This window comes from Marmota flaviventris, chromosome 9, assembly GCF_047511675.1.
Source record: "Marmota flaviventris isolate mMarFla1 chromosome 9, mMarFla1.hap1, whole genome shotgun sequence".
In the NCBI taxonomy this organism is placed as follows: Eukaryota; Metazoa; Chordata; class Mammalia; order Rodentia; family Sciuridae; genus Marmota; species Marmota flaviventris.
The window spans coordinates 95,575,000-95,594,124 of NC_092506.1; the positions used below are offsets into that span (position 1 = coordinate 95,575,000).

The following is a 19,125-nucleotide window of genomic DNA, read 5'->3' on the forward strand; positions in this document are numbered from 1 at the left end:
AATAGACCACAACACAATAATTATGGGTGACTTCAACACACCTCTCTCACCATTGGACAGATCCTCCAAACAAAAGTTGAATAAAGAAACTATAGAACTCAATATCATAATCAATAACCTAGACTTAACTGACATATATAGAATATATTAACCATCATCAAGTGGATATACTTTTTTCTCAGCAGCACATGGATCCTTCTCAAAAATAGACCATATATTATGCCATAGGGCAACCCTCAGTAAATATAAAGGGGTGGAGATAATACCATGCATTTTATCTGATCATAATGGAATGAAACTGGAAATCAATGATAAAAGAAGGAAGGAAAAATCCTACATCACATGGAAAATGAACAATATGTTACTGAATGATCAATGAGTTACAGAAGACATAAAGGAGGAAATCAAAAAATTCTTAGAGATAAATGAAAATACAGATACAACATATCGGAATCTATGGGACACAATGAAAGCAGTTTTAAGAGGGAAATTCATTTCCTGGAGGTCATTCCTCAAAAAAAGAAAAAAACCAACAAATAAATGAGCTCATACTTCATCTCAAAGCCCTAGAAAAGGAAGAGCAAAACAACAGCAGAATACAACAGTTACTAATATGGCATTATGTAAAATTGTGGATGTGTAACCGATATGATTCTGCAATCTGTATTGGGGGTAAAAATGGGAGTTCATAACCCACTTGAATCTAATGTATGAAATATGATATGTCAAGAGCTTTGTAATGTTTTGAACAACCAATAAAAAAAAATTCATTTGGAAAAATAAGAGACCCAGAATAGCCAAAGCAATTCTTAGCTAAAAGAATGAAGCAGGAAGCATAGTAATACCAGACCTTAAACTATACTACAGAGCCATAATAACAAAACAGCATAACACTGGCACCAAAACAGACTTGTAGACAAATGGTACAGAATAGAGGACACAGAGACTAACCCACAAAATTACAGTTATCTTATATTAGACAAAGTTGCCAAAAACATATTGGAGAAAAGATAGCCTCTTCAACAAATGGTGCTGAGAAAACTGGAAATTTATATGCAGCAAAATGAAACTACATGCCTATCTCTCGCCATGCACAAAACTCAACTCAGAGTGGATCAAGGACCTAGGAATTAGACTAGAGATACTATGCCTAATAGAAGAAAAAGTAGACCCAAATCTTCATCATGTCGGATTAGGCCCTGACTTCCTTAACAAGACTCCTGAAGTGCAAGAAATAAAATCAAGAGTCAATAAATGGGATGGATTCAAACTAAAAAAACTTCTGAGAAAAAAAAATCAGTGAAGAGAGAGCCTACAGAATGGGAGAAAATTTTTACCACATGCATATCAGATAGAGCACTAATCTCCAAGATATAAAGAACTCAAAAAACTTAACACCAAAAACAAAACAAAACAAAACAAAAACAACCAAACAACCCAATCAATAAATAGGCTAAGGAACTGAACAGACACTTCTCAGAAGATAATCAACAAATATATGAAAAAATATTCAATGTCTCTAGCAATTAGAAAAATGTAAATGAAAACTAAGATTTCATCTCACTCCTGTCAGAATGGCAGTTATCAAGAAAACAAACAATAAGTGTTGGCAACGATGTGGGGGAAAGGCACACTCATACATTGCTGGTGGGAATGAAAATTGGTGCAGCCAATTTGGAAAGTAGTATGGACATTCCTTAAACTTCGAATGGAACCACCACTTGAGCCAGCTATTCCACTCCCTGGTCTATACCCAAAGGACTGAAAAAACAGCATACTACAGTGACTCAGCTACATCAGTGTTTATAGCAGCACAATTCACAATAGCCAAACTGTGGAACCAACATAGATGCCCTTCAATAGATGAATGGATAAAGAAACTGTGATATATATACACAATGCAATATTACTTAGCAATAAAATAGAATAATGTTATTGCACTTTCAGGTAAATGGATGGGGTTGGAGAGTATCATGCTAAGCAAAATAAGCCAATCACAAAAAACCAAAGGACAAATGTTTTCTCTGATAAGTGGATGCCAATCCATAATGAGGGGTCATGAGATGAGTGGAGGAACTTTGTATTGGACAAAAGGGAGGAAGGGGGGGGGACAGGAAAGATGGGGGAATGAGAGGAACATCATTACTCTAGGTACATGTATGATTTACATGAATGGAATGACTTTACTTCATGTACAACCAGAGTAGTAAAAAATTGTGCTCCATTTGTGTACAATGAATTGAAGAACGTTCTGCTATCATGTACAACTGATTAGAACAATAAAAAAATAAAAGAATAAACTTGGACTTCTAACTCACTCCAAACACAAAAAAATAACTAAAAATCAATTTAAATATCTAAAAGGAAAGAGCTAAAATTATAAAAATCTTAGGAAAAAAAACCCATGACCATAAATATTGGCTATCTGGGAATGAGGCAATCAATGATTTTCTAGACATGTCACCTAACACATGAAAGAAAATAAAAGCCCAGACAAACTAGACAATTCCAAGATTTGAAGTAAATATCACAATGAGAAGTCACTCCATGCAAATTAGGATGACTAAAATAAAAAGTGATACATAATTTATTGGTGAGGGCTTAGAAAAGTTGGACTCATACACTACTGGTGGGCATGTAAAACAATGCAGTCACTTTGGAAAATAACTCGACAGTTCCTCAAATGGTTACATGATCCTGCAATTCCAGTCCTAGGTGCATATTCATGAGAAATGAGAACATTTCTCATTTTTTTGAACATATGTTCAACAAAGACTTGCACAAAAGTGTTTACTGCAGCACTATTCATATAGTCAAAAGTAAAAACAGCCTCAACATCAATCAACTTATGAAAAGATAAACAAATATTTTATATATTTATACAATAAAGTATAATTTGGCAACAAAAGAAATAAAATACTGATACATGTCATAACATGAATGAACCTGAAAACATCCTAATTTAGAGAAAAGTCACAAAAGACCATATATGATTCCATTAATATAAATGCTACAGAATAAGCAAATGAGACAGCATAAATTTTATACTTTATTGAATGTTATAATTCAATTATTGAATATTATTTCAATTTATGTATATTGAATTGATTTTTTTAGAATTAAAAATTTATTTGTTCTTTTTAGTTATACATAACAGTAGAATATATTTTGATATATCATACATACATGAAGTATAACTTCCCATTTTTGTGGTTGCACATAATGTGGAATTACATTGGTCGTGTCGCGTATTCATATATGAACATAAGAAGGTCACGTCCAACTCATTTTACCACAAGAGACAGCATAAATTAATGTTTATCTAAGGTTTGGGGAGATGGGATTAGGAGATCATGACTAAGAAGTATGGTGATGGATGCACAATTCTACAAATATTCTAAAAGTTATTGAATTGGACACTTTAAGTGGGTAAACTGTATGGCATATTAATTAAGTTTGTTAAAAAAAAAAAAACTTAACTACCTAACTACTAATTTTGGGCACACTGGTTCATAGCCAGAAGCTGTAATTTTCTTCTTCCTTGTAGCAATCATCTGAAGTATAATAAATGAAAATGAAAAATTACTTGTCTTTTTTGTCCAGTATATTTTTATGCAAAATGTTTCAGTGACTCTCCATCTGAATTTCTCAGAGATATGTGGAATGTGCCCACCTGCTTATTGTGGCTTGCCACCATTCTTCCCATTCCCTATTTAGGGTTTTCACACAGTAAATTCAAGAGCTGTGTGTTATGTGAATGAATTAACATCCTCTACATATGATTTTTAAGATGCTAGCCCAAGTGTGTCGATGTAGAAAAATGAAGTTATACACACGTAAATGAAGAAAAAAGAGTTTCGTATTTTTATTCTTAACTCAGAAAACACTTGTTTCATAAAAACCTGCCTGTAAACTCTCATTGGAATTTTAACTTCTGGTTACACAAGATACACAACACTATTTTTGTAATGTCTAAATTATTCTGACTCTAGACATTTCTTGGCTCTCAAAGTAATTATATGAAAATAAAGCATCAACAAAAGGAACGGGATGAAAGATTTAAGTCAGAGGTGAACTGCAATTTTTCATATTTTGCTTAGAAACAAAATCCAAGCATTTCAAGCAAAGTCAAATGAAATGGTGGACAAGTCACTTTCAGGCATGTAAAATAAATAAGAATAGTATTAAAATAAGGACTTTGCAGAAAGTGTTTAAAGAACTCCAGATTTTCAAGGCTAGAAAAAAAATGTTTAATAAAATTTATAAATTAGTTTATTTAAATTTGACCTTATTTAAATCAGTCCTTTTCTGACTAGTCTGTGCAATTTAGTGAGAAATAAACTTTCTTTTTTGCCTCCCCTGCCTGCCTGCAACATTTATTTTTGAAGACATAGCCAAGTCACTGAACAATTATAGTTCAAAGACACTGGCTCTACAAGCGAAAAAGAGGCTTATTTTTAACCTTGCACCTTGCTTCTGGCTCCTATTATCGGAGTGATATTTTGACCACTGGGTAAGCTAAAGCATTCTGCCCAGTGTCAGTCTGCACTGTGATAAATAAGTATAATATTTTTTCATTCATAAACCATTCCATCCACAATCAGTTTGAACATTTAACTAAAATAAATACCACAGTACAGACTACTGTGGCGGGATATAAACTCCTTTATGAGTTTAAGAAAAAGTGCTTTTATTTTGGCTCTTCCCTCTTTCCACAAGAGATTTACCACTTTGATGTACAATAAACATGAAAATCTATGTAATGTAGAATGGGCACTGGACTAGAAGACAGACACTGGGCTTTAATTCTAGGCCCTAGTTCTATCATATAATTTCTCAGATTCTCTTTAAAATAAATATCTGTCTTATTTACCACAAAGAATCAAAAGGTATTATGAAAGTCCTTTGAAATAAAAAGTTCTGTGAAAATGTAACATACATAGTAAGCTTCGAAGTGTTTAAATGTATGCCTAAGTAAATATGAGAATATCAGAATTTCTCTTATACATTATTCTTTATTCCTCTGCTTCCACTCCTGCCCATGAGGAAATCTGGGCCTTCAACTTGGCTGGATTTTCTTCCTGAGCAAAGCTACCAGTTTCAAATTTTGCTCATGATTTCCTTTTAGCAGTATTTGAGTATATAGGGTGGATCATCAATGCTCTCTACATAATAATCCCATACAGGGCAGAGTTCCTCTACATTTTTTCACATTATGGCCCACACAAAATGATATTATTTGTACAACCATGGCACACTAAGATAAACAGGCATTCTGGCTACCCCAGTACCCATTCATTTGCCTGAGGGCCAAGGGGTTGAATGTATCAGACACATCTGCAATGGTTCGGAAGATCTGCTTTATATAGGTAGCCTGTCATTTTCCTCATGCAGAGGGGAAAAGTACTGTGATCAAATCCGAAAGACTTAATGGTAAAAAAACAGTATAGCAAATAAGAATAAAAAACAGACCCAAGTCTATATAGATTCACACATAGTGTCACCTAGTAACAACTATTTTCAAAGTTGAGGTTCAAGTGGGTCCATACAGGGATAGAAGAAGGAATGCAGACACTCCTAGGTGTAAATTAGGTCCCAGGTAAATAGGAAAGCAAAAGGCCACAGAACAGCTGGGTGTTCCAGATCTTTGATATGTGACCTGATGTGGTCACACATAAATTCCATTTTCAGATGCCACAAACAAGTGACCAGACGTCCAAAAACAGGTTTTACATTTCAGTTATGCCACTTGACAGGTGTCTATCAAAATTAGGTCAAGACTACTCAGCACACCACTGACATACAGTGCTGATAGGGCTGCTCCTCCTGTCAGTTGGAAGTTTCTAATCTAAACTTGTCCTAGATAAATAAGATTAAAAAATTATAAAATAAACTGGGTTGTGTTGCTTGCAAGCCCCATATATATATACACATATGTAAACTTAACATTATATAGGTACTTTTGTGACACTTTATAGTTTATAACATGTTTTAGCAGCAAATTAAATTAACAAGCAGGCAAATTATATAATTACATGTTTGGGTTAATTTTGTATGTGGTCCTATAAGGCACAAGATGCCTCTATATTGAAAAGAACATACACCACATCCAGAACAGAAGGATAAGAACTGTGAAAGAATTCAGAAATCTAAGTCATTGATTGGAGTCTATTTCATTTTCTGTAGGTACCATCAGTTTTCTCACTTTTCAGCCCATTGAACATATGCCATTTGTCTTGCAGAATTTTCACCAAATCATAACCTGGGAGAATTCTGAAGTCACAGGGAATTTTAGACAAATACATAAAATAAAGATTACCTTTGATTTTATAAAAACTATGACTTATTCTATTCTAATATATGAATTTTAGAGTTACAAAAAGTTAAATATTTTTTCTTCCATGTTAAAATAAATTATTGTGCTCATATTTTAAGTAAGAAAAATTGAATATAAGAGTGTTTCTTAGACTCAAGATATATAATAAAAACGCCTATTGAATTGAAAGTTTTAGCTGGGTTTCCCATACACAGGATTTTCCACAACAGAATTATCTGAGGTACAGGATTCAGAGCACCCACACATAAATTTGAAATATAGTCCTATGTATCTATCTGGGAAATAAGTCAAGTTTTCCAACAGAAAGCAAGGCTGAGGTATCAGCATGGAAATCAGGTCTGGCCAAAAAGCTCTTAAAATACAACTGCCTCATACAAAAAATTGAAAAATAACAGATACCAAGGTGTAAACCTCAAAAGGTACCAAAGTAATTATACCAGGGATTGTATCACTGATTGTCACTATTAGTCAATGTTTACTAAACATTTACCTAGTGGCTACAGCGAATGTTAACAAAACATCTTATGCACCTGATTTAATGCAACTTATTTTGTGAATAACACCAGAGATGGGCTTAGCAGGATACTGGCTGAAGTACGGGCATAGTGTTTTTCTCAATACAGAAAAGTAAAACTAAAGCTTATTCACTAGGAGGTTTCACTCAAGCCCCAGTATCAGACACACACGTGGTCCAAGTCAGTTCTTGGGGGTGTTCTATCATGAAGCACTATAAATGATATCAACCCAGAGAATGTAGACAGAAAAGAATGGACTTTATAACAGCAGCTGCATTTTAAGATGTTAAAACTAACTGGTTTTCTGTCTCTTCCCTATTCCCAAACTCACCTATTTTAACAGTTTTCAATTAATAAGTGAAACCAGAGAGTCAATGTGTTTGAGTCTGCTTTAGTCAACAGTTTTTTGTCTCTAAGACCAAAATACCTGACAAGAACAACTTAGAGGAGGAAAAGTTTATTTGGAGCTCATGGTTTCTGAGGTCTCAGTCCATACATGGCTGACTCCATTGCTCTGGGTCCAAGGAAAGGCAGTACCCAAGAAAGGGCCCAAAGAAGAAGGATGCTCAAATCATGGTGGCCAGGAAGCAGAGAAGAGGGGAGGGGGCCACAAGGAAGATGCACATTTCTGGTGCATTCCCCCAGTGACTCACCTCCTTCAGCCATGCCTCACCAGTCTACAATTACTCTCAAGTCAGTCCATTCAAACTAGGATGGATTGATTAGTTACATCTCTCATAATCCAAATTTTATCTCTAAATATTCCTGCATTAACAGGAGCTTCTGGGAGGATAACTCACATCCAAATCATAACATCCTGACACATATCGTCCCATGATTCAAATATGTGCTTCCAGACATTAAAACTGTTCTGCACAAATGTGGTTATCAGCATTAGCTGTATGATGCCATTTTATTTAGAACACTGTTTTTTTGTAATTATTATGTGAATTTATTGTATATTCTTTTGAAGAGCCTCAAATTTTCAATGGAAAATCTTTGTCCTTTGAGGGTGGATTTGATTTTTAGAAATGGCCAAATCCTTTGACAAATATGGTAAGTGACCCAGCCAGTTAACTCTACTTGAGGTTAAAATAAATGTAATTATTAAATAAAGATAGTAACGTCTTATATAGTATCTACACATTAGTACCTCAAACATACCTGTCTTAAGACCTTTGAATTTCCTGAAATCTTTTTATAGCATACTATTTTTTCACTCATAGAAGAATTAACGGTAATTTCAAAAAGGTCTTCTCTTGAATACCCTAATGCAGATTGATCTGGCTCAACACCCATATTTGTCCACATAAGGGTTTTGTCTATTTCTTTAATAAGTTATTATCATTTACTATTATTTTTTTGTACCAAATATTGAATTCAGGGACACTTAACCACTAGGTCATATTCCCAGTCCTTTTTTGCATTTTATTTAGAGACAGGTCTTGCTGATTTGCCAAAGGCCTTGCTAAGTTGCTAAGACTGGCTCTGAACTCGAGATCCTCCTGCCTCAGCCTCCCAAGTTGCTAGGAATACAGGTGTGTGCCACCACAGCCAGTAATTGTTGTTACTGTTTATCTCTCCTTCTGGATCTGTGCTGTCCAATATAGCAACCGTTAAAAAATGGTTATTTAAATTTAAATTAATTACAATTATATAAAATTAAAGGAAAAAAATTAACAAATTAGGTACCACTAAAATGAAAGAAATTCTTTTCTTTGGAAGATGCTATTTGGAGACTGAAAGACAAGTCACAGACAGAGAAAACATTTTACAAATCTCATATATGACAAAGGATTTGAAACCAGAATATATCAATTACTCTCAAAACTCAATAATAAAGCTAACAGCAATTAAAACTGAGCAAAATATTAAAATAAACACTCAACCAAAGATAACATATGGCTCAAGATAAGCACATGAAAGATGCTCAAAATCATAGTTATTAAGGAAACACAAATCAAAACCACTGAATACTAATTTACACCCCACTAGTACAACTATAAATAAAAACATAGATGATAACAAGTGTGGGGAAAATGTGGAAAAATTGAACTCCAAAACACTACTCATGAGACTGTGAAATCACTTTGGGGGAAAAAAAAAAAAAAACCTTAACACTGTCTTAGAAGTTAAGTATATACCTAAAAAAATGACCCAGTAATTTTATACTAAGTGTTTACCTCAAACAAAATCAAAGTTCCATGTAGATTCGTACATGAACATTCACATTGTAACAGTCAAAAACTGGAAATAATGCAAATGATAAATGATAAATAACTAAACACACTTTGGTCTACAGGTTGAATATCTCTATTTTAAAAATCTGAAATCCAAAATGCTCTAAAATCGGAAACTTTTTGAGCACTGATATTAAGCTACAAGTGCAAAGTTCCAGGCTAACCCTCATGTAACAGACTGCAATCAAACCACAGGTGCACTAAAATTATTGTACAAAATTAACTGCGAGCTATGCATATAAACTACACAAAACATAAATGAATTTCATGTTGAGATTTGAGTGCCTTCTCTGAGATATCTCATTATGCATTCTAGGCACTGAGAAGAGAGCCTAAAACAATATAGATAATGTGTCCATCCTAAAGGTTTTCAAAATCTGGTGAGGGGTGCAGGTAACAGATGAGAAAGCAAATAAGAAAATACCAGGCAAAGTGTAATGCTAATGAAGATAAAGCTGAAGGTACAGAGTATGACCAAAGGCAACTTTCTTTTAGATAATCAGAACAGGCCTCTGGGAAACCTAAGATCTAAACATTAAGAGTAAACAACATAAAGACCTGAGGCAGGTACAGAAGAAATAGCAAGGCCTTAAAAATAGGCATGAATGTGATAGCTTTACCTTTGAAAAAGAAGACCCACTTGGTGGAAGAATACACAAATAAGGGAAAGGGGGAAGGCAGGTAAGTGGGAGAAGCAGATGCGGCCAAGAAAAGATTTTAATTATAAAAGTGATGGAAAACCACTTCAGGATTTTAAGCAGGTGAGCAACATGATAAATTCACATTTAAAAAAAAATATCATTTGGTACTGCTAAATGAAGACTGGATTATGGAAGGACAAGAAAGGTGTTAAGACAATGAGTTTCTGCAAAGGTACAAGTGAGAGATGAAGCAGAAATTCAAGATACATTTCCAGTGACAGTAGCTTTTCTGATGGAGGTTGTTGCAGAGTAAGGAAATGAGTTGAAAATGAATCCTAGATTTTTGGCCTGAACAACTGGGACACAATGCTTTGAATTACAGATACGGGAAAAAATTACAAACAATAAGTGCTAGCATTTAAATAGACCCTTAAGTAGACACTTATATGTCATCATTTACTCATTTCATATTTATTTTTTCCAGCAAACTTGGAGAAGTAGGCACTGGCTTGGTAATATATCAACCCATTATGTTTTATAATGAAGGACACCATCTTGGAGACAGGAGACTATTCTGAGTAAAAGGAACATGGGAAAAAAGGGCAAAGCAACCCTTCATTGACTGGACAAGTACTACTTCACAAATGATGAAGCTACTTTTAATGCTTGCTCCCTTTACCAGCATGATTAGTTAACCTTGATTAAAAAAAAAAAAGAAAATTGTTCAGGAATATAAATCGGATTTTTTTCCAATTCCTTAAGTTTACAAAAATAAACAATGCTTTAAAATCTATATCAATTACTGAACGTTCATTTACCTTCCTAAATGTGCTGCTAACTTGGTAAATTCACACGTGTTTATTTAGATAGAGTTGATCACATACATCCTCCCTCCATTTCTAAAGAGGAAAAAACGACAAGGACAAACGGCAGTCTCAATACATCAAAGGCTGAGCCGGCACTAAAGCCCATACATCAAGTTCACAGACACCCCTAGATTGCTCTGCGACATGGTCAAGGTCCTTGGGAGCTCACATACACGTCTATACCTGATGCACCCATCTCCCTTCTCTTCAACTGACCTCTGGACAACCCACCATCCCGATGGGAAGATTTATGAAAGGCCATAAAATCTGGACAAGCAGGGAGCCTATGTAACGTGTAACCCCTTCCCGAGTCTCTAGTTATAGCAGCAACGCAATGCCTTAACATTTTTATTAAGAGCTAGATGATCCCTCTAATCGCAACTTGTTTCCAGAAACGCTGCAAAGGCACCACCATGACAAGGAACGAAAATGGCCAAATATCCGAAGGTCTTGGGCTGCAGAAGGGGGAAGCAGATATCACTAAAAACACCCAAAACAACTCTAGAGAAAGACTAAGCCGCAGCCAGCAGCTCGTTGCCCACGTGCACTTGCTCAGCTAACTGTTCCAAAGAAACCTGACCCGGGTGGGAATCCTCCCACCTCTGCGTGCCGCCTTTATGGCAAGGCAACGCTACAAGTTGTTACCCGCAACCCTTCTCCCACCTTTGAAAGAAACGCGCGCTGATCCCACATTCACACGACACCCCGTCCCTCTCCTGCCTGGCCGGCCCCAACCGCGCGCTGGGAGCTCAGGTCGCAGGCCCGCGCCTCCGCCTTCCACCACAGCCCACCGGGCTCGCACCCAGCCCGGCTCTAGGCTGGGCCAAATTTCCTCGCCCGTAGCTTGGACTGTTAGCATCCTACATCTGCACCTCCAACTCTGACCACCACCCTGGAGCCGGGTATCGCCGAGACCTTGGCGCCCGGCGTGGGAGCATACCCTTCCCCGCTCCGCCGCGCCAGGTGAGGGGCCGAGCCCGCAGCCCCGCAGCCCCGCAGCCGCCAACCTTCCTAATCGCCGGCTGTGGCGCCCGGGCAGGCGCCACCGGCCCTGATGACATCAGAGCTGACCCCGCCAAGGCCACCTCGGTGATCCGGTGCCCAGCCCCCGGAGGGAAAGGCGACCCCCAATCCGAGTCGGCGCTCGGGAACCGAGGGAGATGCTGGGCTGCGGTTCCGGCGGCGGATGAAGACGGGGAGGGGGGGGGCTGCGGTCCGCTGCGAAGGGAATCAAGACTCTAGATACCGCGAACAGGGGGCTTCGCGGATAACTGGGGGGGAGGGGGGGCGGCGGCGGCAGCGCGGCGCGGCGTGAGGGGCGAGCGAAGGCGGGAATGTCTGCGAGAGCGCCGCCGCTGGGAGCCTTGAACGTTAAACGTTAAATCCTCGCGGTGTCCGGCTCGAGCAGAGCGGCGACCCACGCGGAGGGCGCACGCCGGCGTGGGGGCTGCGGCGGCGGCAGGCTCGAGGCCCCCAGCTTAGCCTCCTCACCTTCTTGGTGCCGGGGCCTCCCGCGATTCGTGACACTCCTGTCAGGGAAGAGGAGCGCCCAGGCTGCCCACCTAGAGTCTCCTGCTGGGGGGACATCGCTTCCATGAAGAAAATCTGCAAGCAAATCCCAGCCTAGGAAGAGGCTAATTGGTCATGTCCGCGGCAGGCAGCTGGAGGGGCGACGACGCGCGTGCCTAGGCGCCACCGTCGTGCTCAGGTAGGGAGCCGAGCTCCGGTGAGGGCGGCTCGCCTCCCGTCGGGGCCATGTACCGCAGCCTGCGCGCGGCGCCGCGGGCTGCAGGCGATTACAGCCGCGACCGCCAGTCAGAACCACGGCCTGCCCCGCCTCGGGCCCGCCCCCTCCGCTCTGGGCGCGGGAGCCGGGACCGCCCCCCGCCTCCCTCTTCAGGCTTCCGCCGTCCCCTGAGGGCGGGCAGCGCGGGTGCCCGAGTGCATATAATATTAGGGACCAGGCGACTGACAGTATCGGACCTATGCTCCCAGTGGGCCCTGCCCTAAGAAGCTCACCCACTCAGGTCATGCACGAGGGCCTGAAATGCATAACAGTCGGCTCTCACGCAGCCCTGCCCACTCCCACCCGACCCCTTCCTTTCCCGCGGCGTCCGGGGGAAAGGCGCCCCTTCAGCGCTTGCATCTGTGGAGCGGTGGCGACCTCAGCCTGAAACAGAGGAGTTGCAGTGATTCCCCGCCCGCTTTCAGCGGACTGCGGAGAACCCCCACCCCCACCCTACGCCCCAGGGCTCGGGATGGGGTTGCACGGCTCAGAGTGCAGCGGCTGTTTAAATTTGGAAGCCCCATGTCATCGCTTGACCTCTTGTGCAGTTCTCAATCGCTAAGGCTAGACTGGTAACACGGCTGGCTTAGGCAGCCGCTGGGCAGCAGCCCTTGCACGTTTACACCCGCGGTTTCCGCTGTCTGTGGGTGCAAAGATGCGGGTTTTCCGAATGTGAAAGCGCAATTAAGGAAAATGCAGGCAGAGAGGACGTTGAAATCTGGCTTAGCTATTGAGAAGGCTACAATATGTGGAAGTGTTTATCAGATATCTGCGCTGAGAGCATTTTTTCCTGTTAGCCCAAATACTGGCTTTTTCACCCCCTTCCTGCCTGAAGAGTAATCAGAGGAGGGGATTTGGAGCCAACCTGTGTTGAGTTAGTATTGCTGCGCTTCGCAGGACTGGCTGACTGGTGCGGAGGATTCGGTAGGTGGCATTCTTCCCTTGGAGTCAGGACTAGGAAAAAAAAAAAAAAAATCCGGCAGCAAATTAATGAGGGGAAGGATACCACTCTATGATACTACGTGGTTGCGGGATTGGTTTGTTTTTATGATAAGAAGGAAAAAAAGCAAGGTTCCTGCCGGGTTGGGCTGTTATTAGGACAGGTTGTAGAAGAATAGAACTCTGGCAGGCTCTGTTCCAAGCAAGGGATTCTGTCCAACACACACACACACACACACACACACACACACACACACAACCAGCAACACCACCAACCACCAGGTTTCTTATTGTGAAAATAATGGAGATACAGTGTTCCAGTTCATTTTAAGCCTTGTCCATATCACATTGTTTAAAGTAGGCTTGTATAGGCCTTTATGAATCATATGAATATGCACACACATATATGGGATTTATAATGCATATATAACTGGAAACACTCAGTTTTTAAGGGGGACTCTTTGCAGCTGAAACCAGTGTGCAGCTACTGGACTTTGCATCCACCGTAGAGTTTTATCATGAATTTTGCACTGCAGAGCCTTGCATTTCCTCTATTTCGTGTTTAAATCATCCTTTTATGACTTGTTTGCCTTGTTTAATTCCTATCATGAATGGACATTCCCAATTTTTCGAACTATGCTTCATTTTTTTATTTCAGTAACATTTATCTCAATACCTAAGGTAACATTATATTTAATGTATATTCCCTATACCTCAGAGGAATGTAAGCTTCCAGAGAACAGGAATCTTTTGTCCTTTTTTGTTCATTTTTTTTTTTTTTTACTTTTTTTTTGTTCTAAATGTTTATTTTTTTTTTATTGCCCTAACGCAGTATCAGGCGAAATCATTGTTTGTTGTTAAATCAATCAATGAAACACACAAAGAATATGAGAGATCTGGAAGGGCCGGACTAGAGTTGGTTGTTTCACTCAGAAATCTCCATGAATCATAGAATATTTTTGTGTGTGTGACAAATGCCTTGTGCTCCTTCAAAGTATTATTTTTACTACACATGTGGAAAACTCACTTTCACTTCTTAATTTGGAAGTGCTTTTATTCTGAAATCGGTTAGTTTGGGTTTGCAGAGAAAACCATCTCACCCCTCCCCCATGAGGAGTTTTGAGGCAAGTCTCACTTCCTAAAGAAATTTGGGCTACTTCAAATTATCACCAGAGTAATGTTTGAGCACAAATCCAATCACATCACTCCCTTTGGCTTCTTATGTTTATAGGATAAATTTCAAATGCCATAGTATGATGTAAAAGGCTGCTCAATAATCTCATCCCCCCAGTTCTTTCTCACTGTCCCACTCAACTTTTTCTCCTTTTAAGAACTCACCCTGACTTTTCACATCTTCATGAGTTTGAACCTGCTATTCTCATTGTCTCTTATATTTTCATCCCCATTACACTAGTACATGGTGCTTAGAAAATACCCAATAAATATTTGTTGAGGAAATCTTTAGGACTTCAATTAGAAATTACCTCAGAGAAAGTTTTTTTCTTTATTTCAAGGTTAAGTGCATCTCTTTAATTGTAACATAACATTTTGGGGGTGCTTACTTTATACCAGATACTGTCCTAAGCATTATATATCTATGAATTAACTTTTTTTTTTAAATACCAGAGATGATTGAATTCAGGGGCACCAACCACTGAGCCATTTTGTATTTTACTTAGAGACAGGGTCTCATTGAGTTGTTTAAGATTTCACTGAGTTGCTTAGCGCCTCACAGTTCTGAGACTGGCTTTGAACTTGCAATACTCAGCCTCTGGGATTTCAGGTGTGCAGCATTACGCCAGGCTGAATTCACTTTTGTCTTTATAATAAACCTATTCGATAGATTCTCTAACACCCCATTTACAGATGGAAAAACCAACAGCTGGTAATTAATCAAGCCAAACTTGAACCTGAGAAGTCTGCTTCAGAAACTGTATTCTTAATCATTTGGCCAACTGCCTCCTATAAAGTGTGTGTTTCCTTCTCCTTATAACTCTACTGTAACTTCTTATAACTATATTATTTTCTGCATTATTGGCCTTAAAATAAAGAATTGTATTTTATTTGTCTTTTCTTCTTTATACCAGGAACACAAGTGTGCTCTCAATGACTTTTTTCTTAATCTCTTACATTTGAGTGAATGAATATAATATTAGAAACCACTATCTTCACTTCCATTATTAGGCTGCATAGTTTTAAGGACGATATTCTGATGGGTGAAGAAACAATTTTGGACTAGTACATTAATTCTTTAGACAATGAAACTACTGTGCACTGGAAATGCTATGTTGTAAAAAAGAGTGATGCCAGAAAACAGAAGTCATGATAAAACAACCAAAGAAGTGTGATGTCCAATACAAGCAGGACACATCTAGAATATTTTGAAACAAGCCTTAAAGCAAAGTACTAAGAACAGCAACAGTTAACAGTTGGGAAACAACACCAGCAGACCTTAGGATAAACTAATCTAATAATGAAGCCAATATTTGACCAACTATTGGCTTTTAAATGACAAGATGTTTAACTATAAAAGGAAATGTTCATGCAACCAATTCATTCAATCAATATATATGTGTAGGACACAGTGCCAGGCAATATAAGTCAGGGCATTATGGGTATACAGAAATAGTCCTTGTAAACCCCAAAATGCACACAGGAACCATCTTCAGTGCTATCCAAATTCCCTAAAACAGACTGCAAATGCAATACCTAACAGATGCCCTAGAGGGTAATTCAGGTATGTTTTTCAATATTTGCACCCTAACTCCCTTAAAAGTCAGAATATTTCACATCTAATTCTTGGTTTTCTGGGGGGGGATCAAGAATTGATAAAACTGGGCTCAACTTCTCTGAAAAAACCAATAGACTAAAACTGAGTCATAGCTATGTTACTTCATTTAATGCTCACAACAATCCTATGGGAGATTTACTGTCAGAGTTACTACTGCCTCTGGTGCTGAGGAACTACTAACAGGTAAGGTCATGGAAAGTGAAAAAGTAGAAAGAGAGAACAGAGAAGAATGAGCAACATCATGTAGGTACGCTAAAAAAAAAAGAAAAAAAAGCCAACATAATGGTATGTTTCAAGAAGAGAAATAGTTGATAGTGTCTCATGTTGCAAGAGTTGAAGCTGGTGAAGACTAAGGTGTAATTTGAATAGGAAAGGTTAAGATTGCTCTTTGAAGAAATTTAATTGACAATAGGGATAAGAAAGGGCAGTCCCCATGAGAAGAAGGTAGGATCTATTTTATTACTAAAGTAGGAGGTAGATCTGTTAAGGTTGAGGTAGGTGAGTGATGCTAATCTTCACTTATAGAACAAGGCCAGGGGAAGTTATCCATAATGCCAAGAAATAGAAGACTGAAAAACATATATTAGGAAGTCATTGGTGACCTTATCTAGAATAGCATGAGTGAAATGAGTGGGCTAGGGATTGAGGACAGGGGTGAGAGGTTAGAATGAATGGATACAACTCCCTTGGGAAATATGAAAGGAAGCAGAGAAGGTAGCAGCTGCAGGTGGGGAATGAGAAGGATTTGAAGGGAACCCACATGAGTCTAGCTATGGATACAATTATGTTTAAATACTGAAGGGAAGGCATTAGGGTGACAGAGAAATAGAAGATACTGGGACCCTGGGTAGTAATGGGATCTCTAGAGCAAAATTCTGCAGAGAATTAGGGGAGGAATCTAAGAACTGAGATTGAAGGGGAGCTGAATGTTCTAAATAGACACTGAATAATGAGAATAAACAAGGACAAGTGTGTGTACCCTGCAGCCAGGGCATACAACCATGAATTTATAATGGCTGCCTGCACAGCATATGACTTCTCTTTAAGGATTCCAGAAAACAGGCTGGATTCATTCTGGAAGAGGGTTTGCTAGCTAAGAGTGATGAAGTTCAATAGGTCAAGAGGGTAGAGACTACTGCAGTAACCTTGGGAGCAGATTTTTACACTTGCACATCAGAGCACTAATCTCTAGTATATATAAAGAACTCAAAAAGCTAAACACCAAAAAACAAATAACCCAATCAATAAATGGGCCAAGGAACTGAACAGACACTTCTCAGAAGATGATATACAATCAATCAACAAATATATGAAAAAATGTTCAACATCTCTAGCAATTAGAGAAATGAAAACCAAAACTACTCTAAGATACTATCTCACTCCAGTCAGAATGGCAGCTATTAAGAATACAAACAACAATAAGTGTTGGTGAGGGTGGAGGGAAAAGGCATACTCATACATTGCTGGTGGGACTACAAAATGGTGCTGCCAATATGAAAAGCAGTATGGAGGTTTCTTTGAAAATTGGGAATGGAATCACTATTTGACCCAGCTATCCCACTTCTTGGTTTATACACAAAGGACTTAAAATCAGAATATTACAGGGACACAGCCACATCAATGTTTATAGCAGCACAATTCATAATAGCTACACTGTGGAACCAACCTAGATGCCCCTCAGTAGATGAATGGCTAAATAAAATATGGTATATATACACAATGGAATATTACTCAGCATTAAAAGAGAATAAAATCATGGCATTTGCAGGTAAATGGTGGAGTTATAGAGAAGATAATGCTAAGTGAAGTTAGCCAATCCCAAAAAACCAAATGCCGAATGTTTTCTCTGATATAAGGAGGCTGATTCATAGTGGAGTTGGGAGGGAGAGCATGGGAAGATTAGACGAATTCTAGATAGGGCAAAGAGGTGGGATGGGAAGGGGGGGCATAGGGGTAAAAATGAGGGTGGAATGAGATGAACATCATTATCCTGAGAACATGTATGAAGACATGAATGGTGTGAATATATTTTGTATATAACCAGAGATATGAAAAATTGTGCTTTATATGTGTAATATGAATTGTAATGCATTCTGCTGTCATGTATAACAAATTAGAATTTTTTTTAAAAAGTAGTCAATATGGTAGACCACAATGGGTCCTTCCTCTTTCATTCTAGAAAATCCCTGACTCATCTTTCTCCTGGTCTCCTCCTCAAGGATCTTTATTGTCATATTTCTTTTTTTCCCCATCCCTGAAACACTTAAGAGATTTGCCTTGTCATCATGTTGTGCTTGGACTTTCTGTGATCTTGTCCATATTCCTTGCATGTGATACTAATTGGGTCCTGATTAATTAGTTCCCTGTCTGTATCCAAAATTAATCTAATGAACACCCACATGGACTCACTTATAAGCCTCATGAACACCTCAAACTCAATAGGTCTCAGACTGAATTCATTAATTCCTGTCATCTTCACCCACCCCTACCAGTTCTCTGTAACTTCTGCTGTTGTCTACCTTTGTAGTTCAAATTCAAAATCCTAGATTTCTCCCACTTTTCAAACCCAGTCCACAGCCTTCCACCCCACCCAGCACAGTCACTCACATACACAGAGGCACGTGGTTGACCACCAAATCTTCTTCACTCTTATCCTGCACACTTGAGATATTTTCCTTTGTCTTCTTTCTCAGCCATGCCCACCAGAAATTTTCTGACTACACTCGACTGAAGAGTTTTCTTTCTCCCTTATACATGACTGGTAGGTATGGAAAATGGTGCAGTTAGTGGTTCCTCAAAAAGTTAAACATAGAATCACTACATGATCCTGGAGAACCACTCTATTTGTACCCAAGGAATTGAAAACAGGGACTCAAATATTTATATGCCAATGTTAATAGCAGCATTATTCACAATAGCCCAAAGGGCAAACATCCCAAGTATCTAAACATATGAATGAATAAATAAATGTGATATATCCATACAACATAATATTTGATCATTGTATTAG

General features: G+C 38.9%; 1 protein-coding gene across 1 annotated transcript in view; it reads right to left on the reverse strand.

The window, feature by feature from the left end:
• Positions 1-12,195, reverse strand: part of Arhgap20 (Rho GTPase activating protein 20) — a 125,678-nt gene extending 113,483 nt beyond the window's left edge. Inside the window, exon 1 of the mRNA XM_027930743.2 lies at positions 12,091-12,195. Within this exon, the coding sequence (XP_027786544.1) occupies positions 12,091-12,195 (105 nt within the window). The remainder of the gene's footprint in view (positions 1-12,090) is intronic.
• Between the last annotated feature and the right edge of the window lie 6,930 nt (positions 12,196-19,125).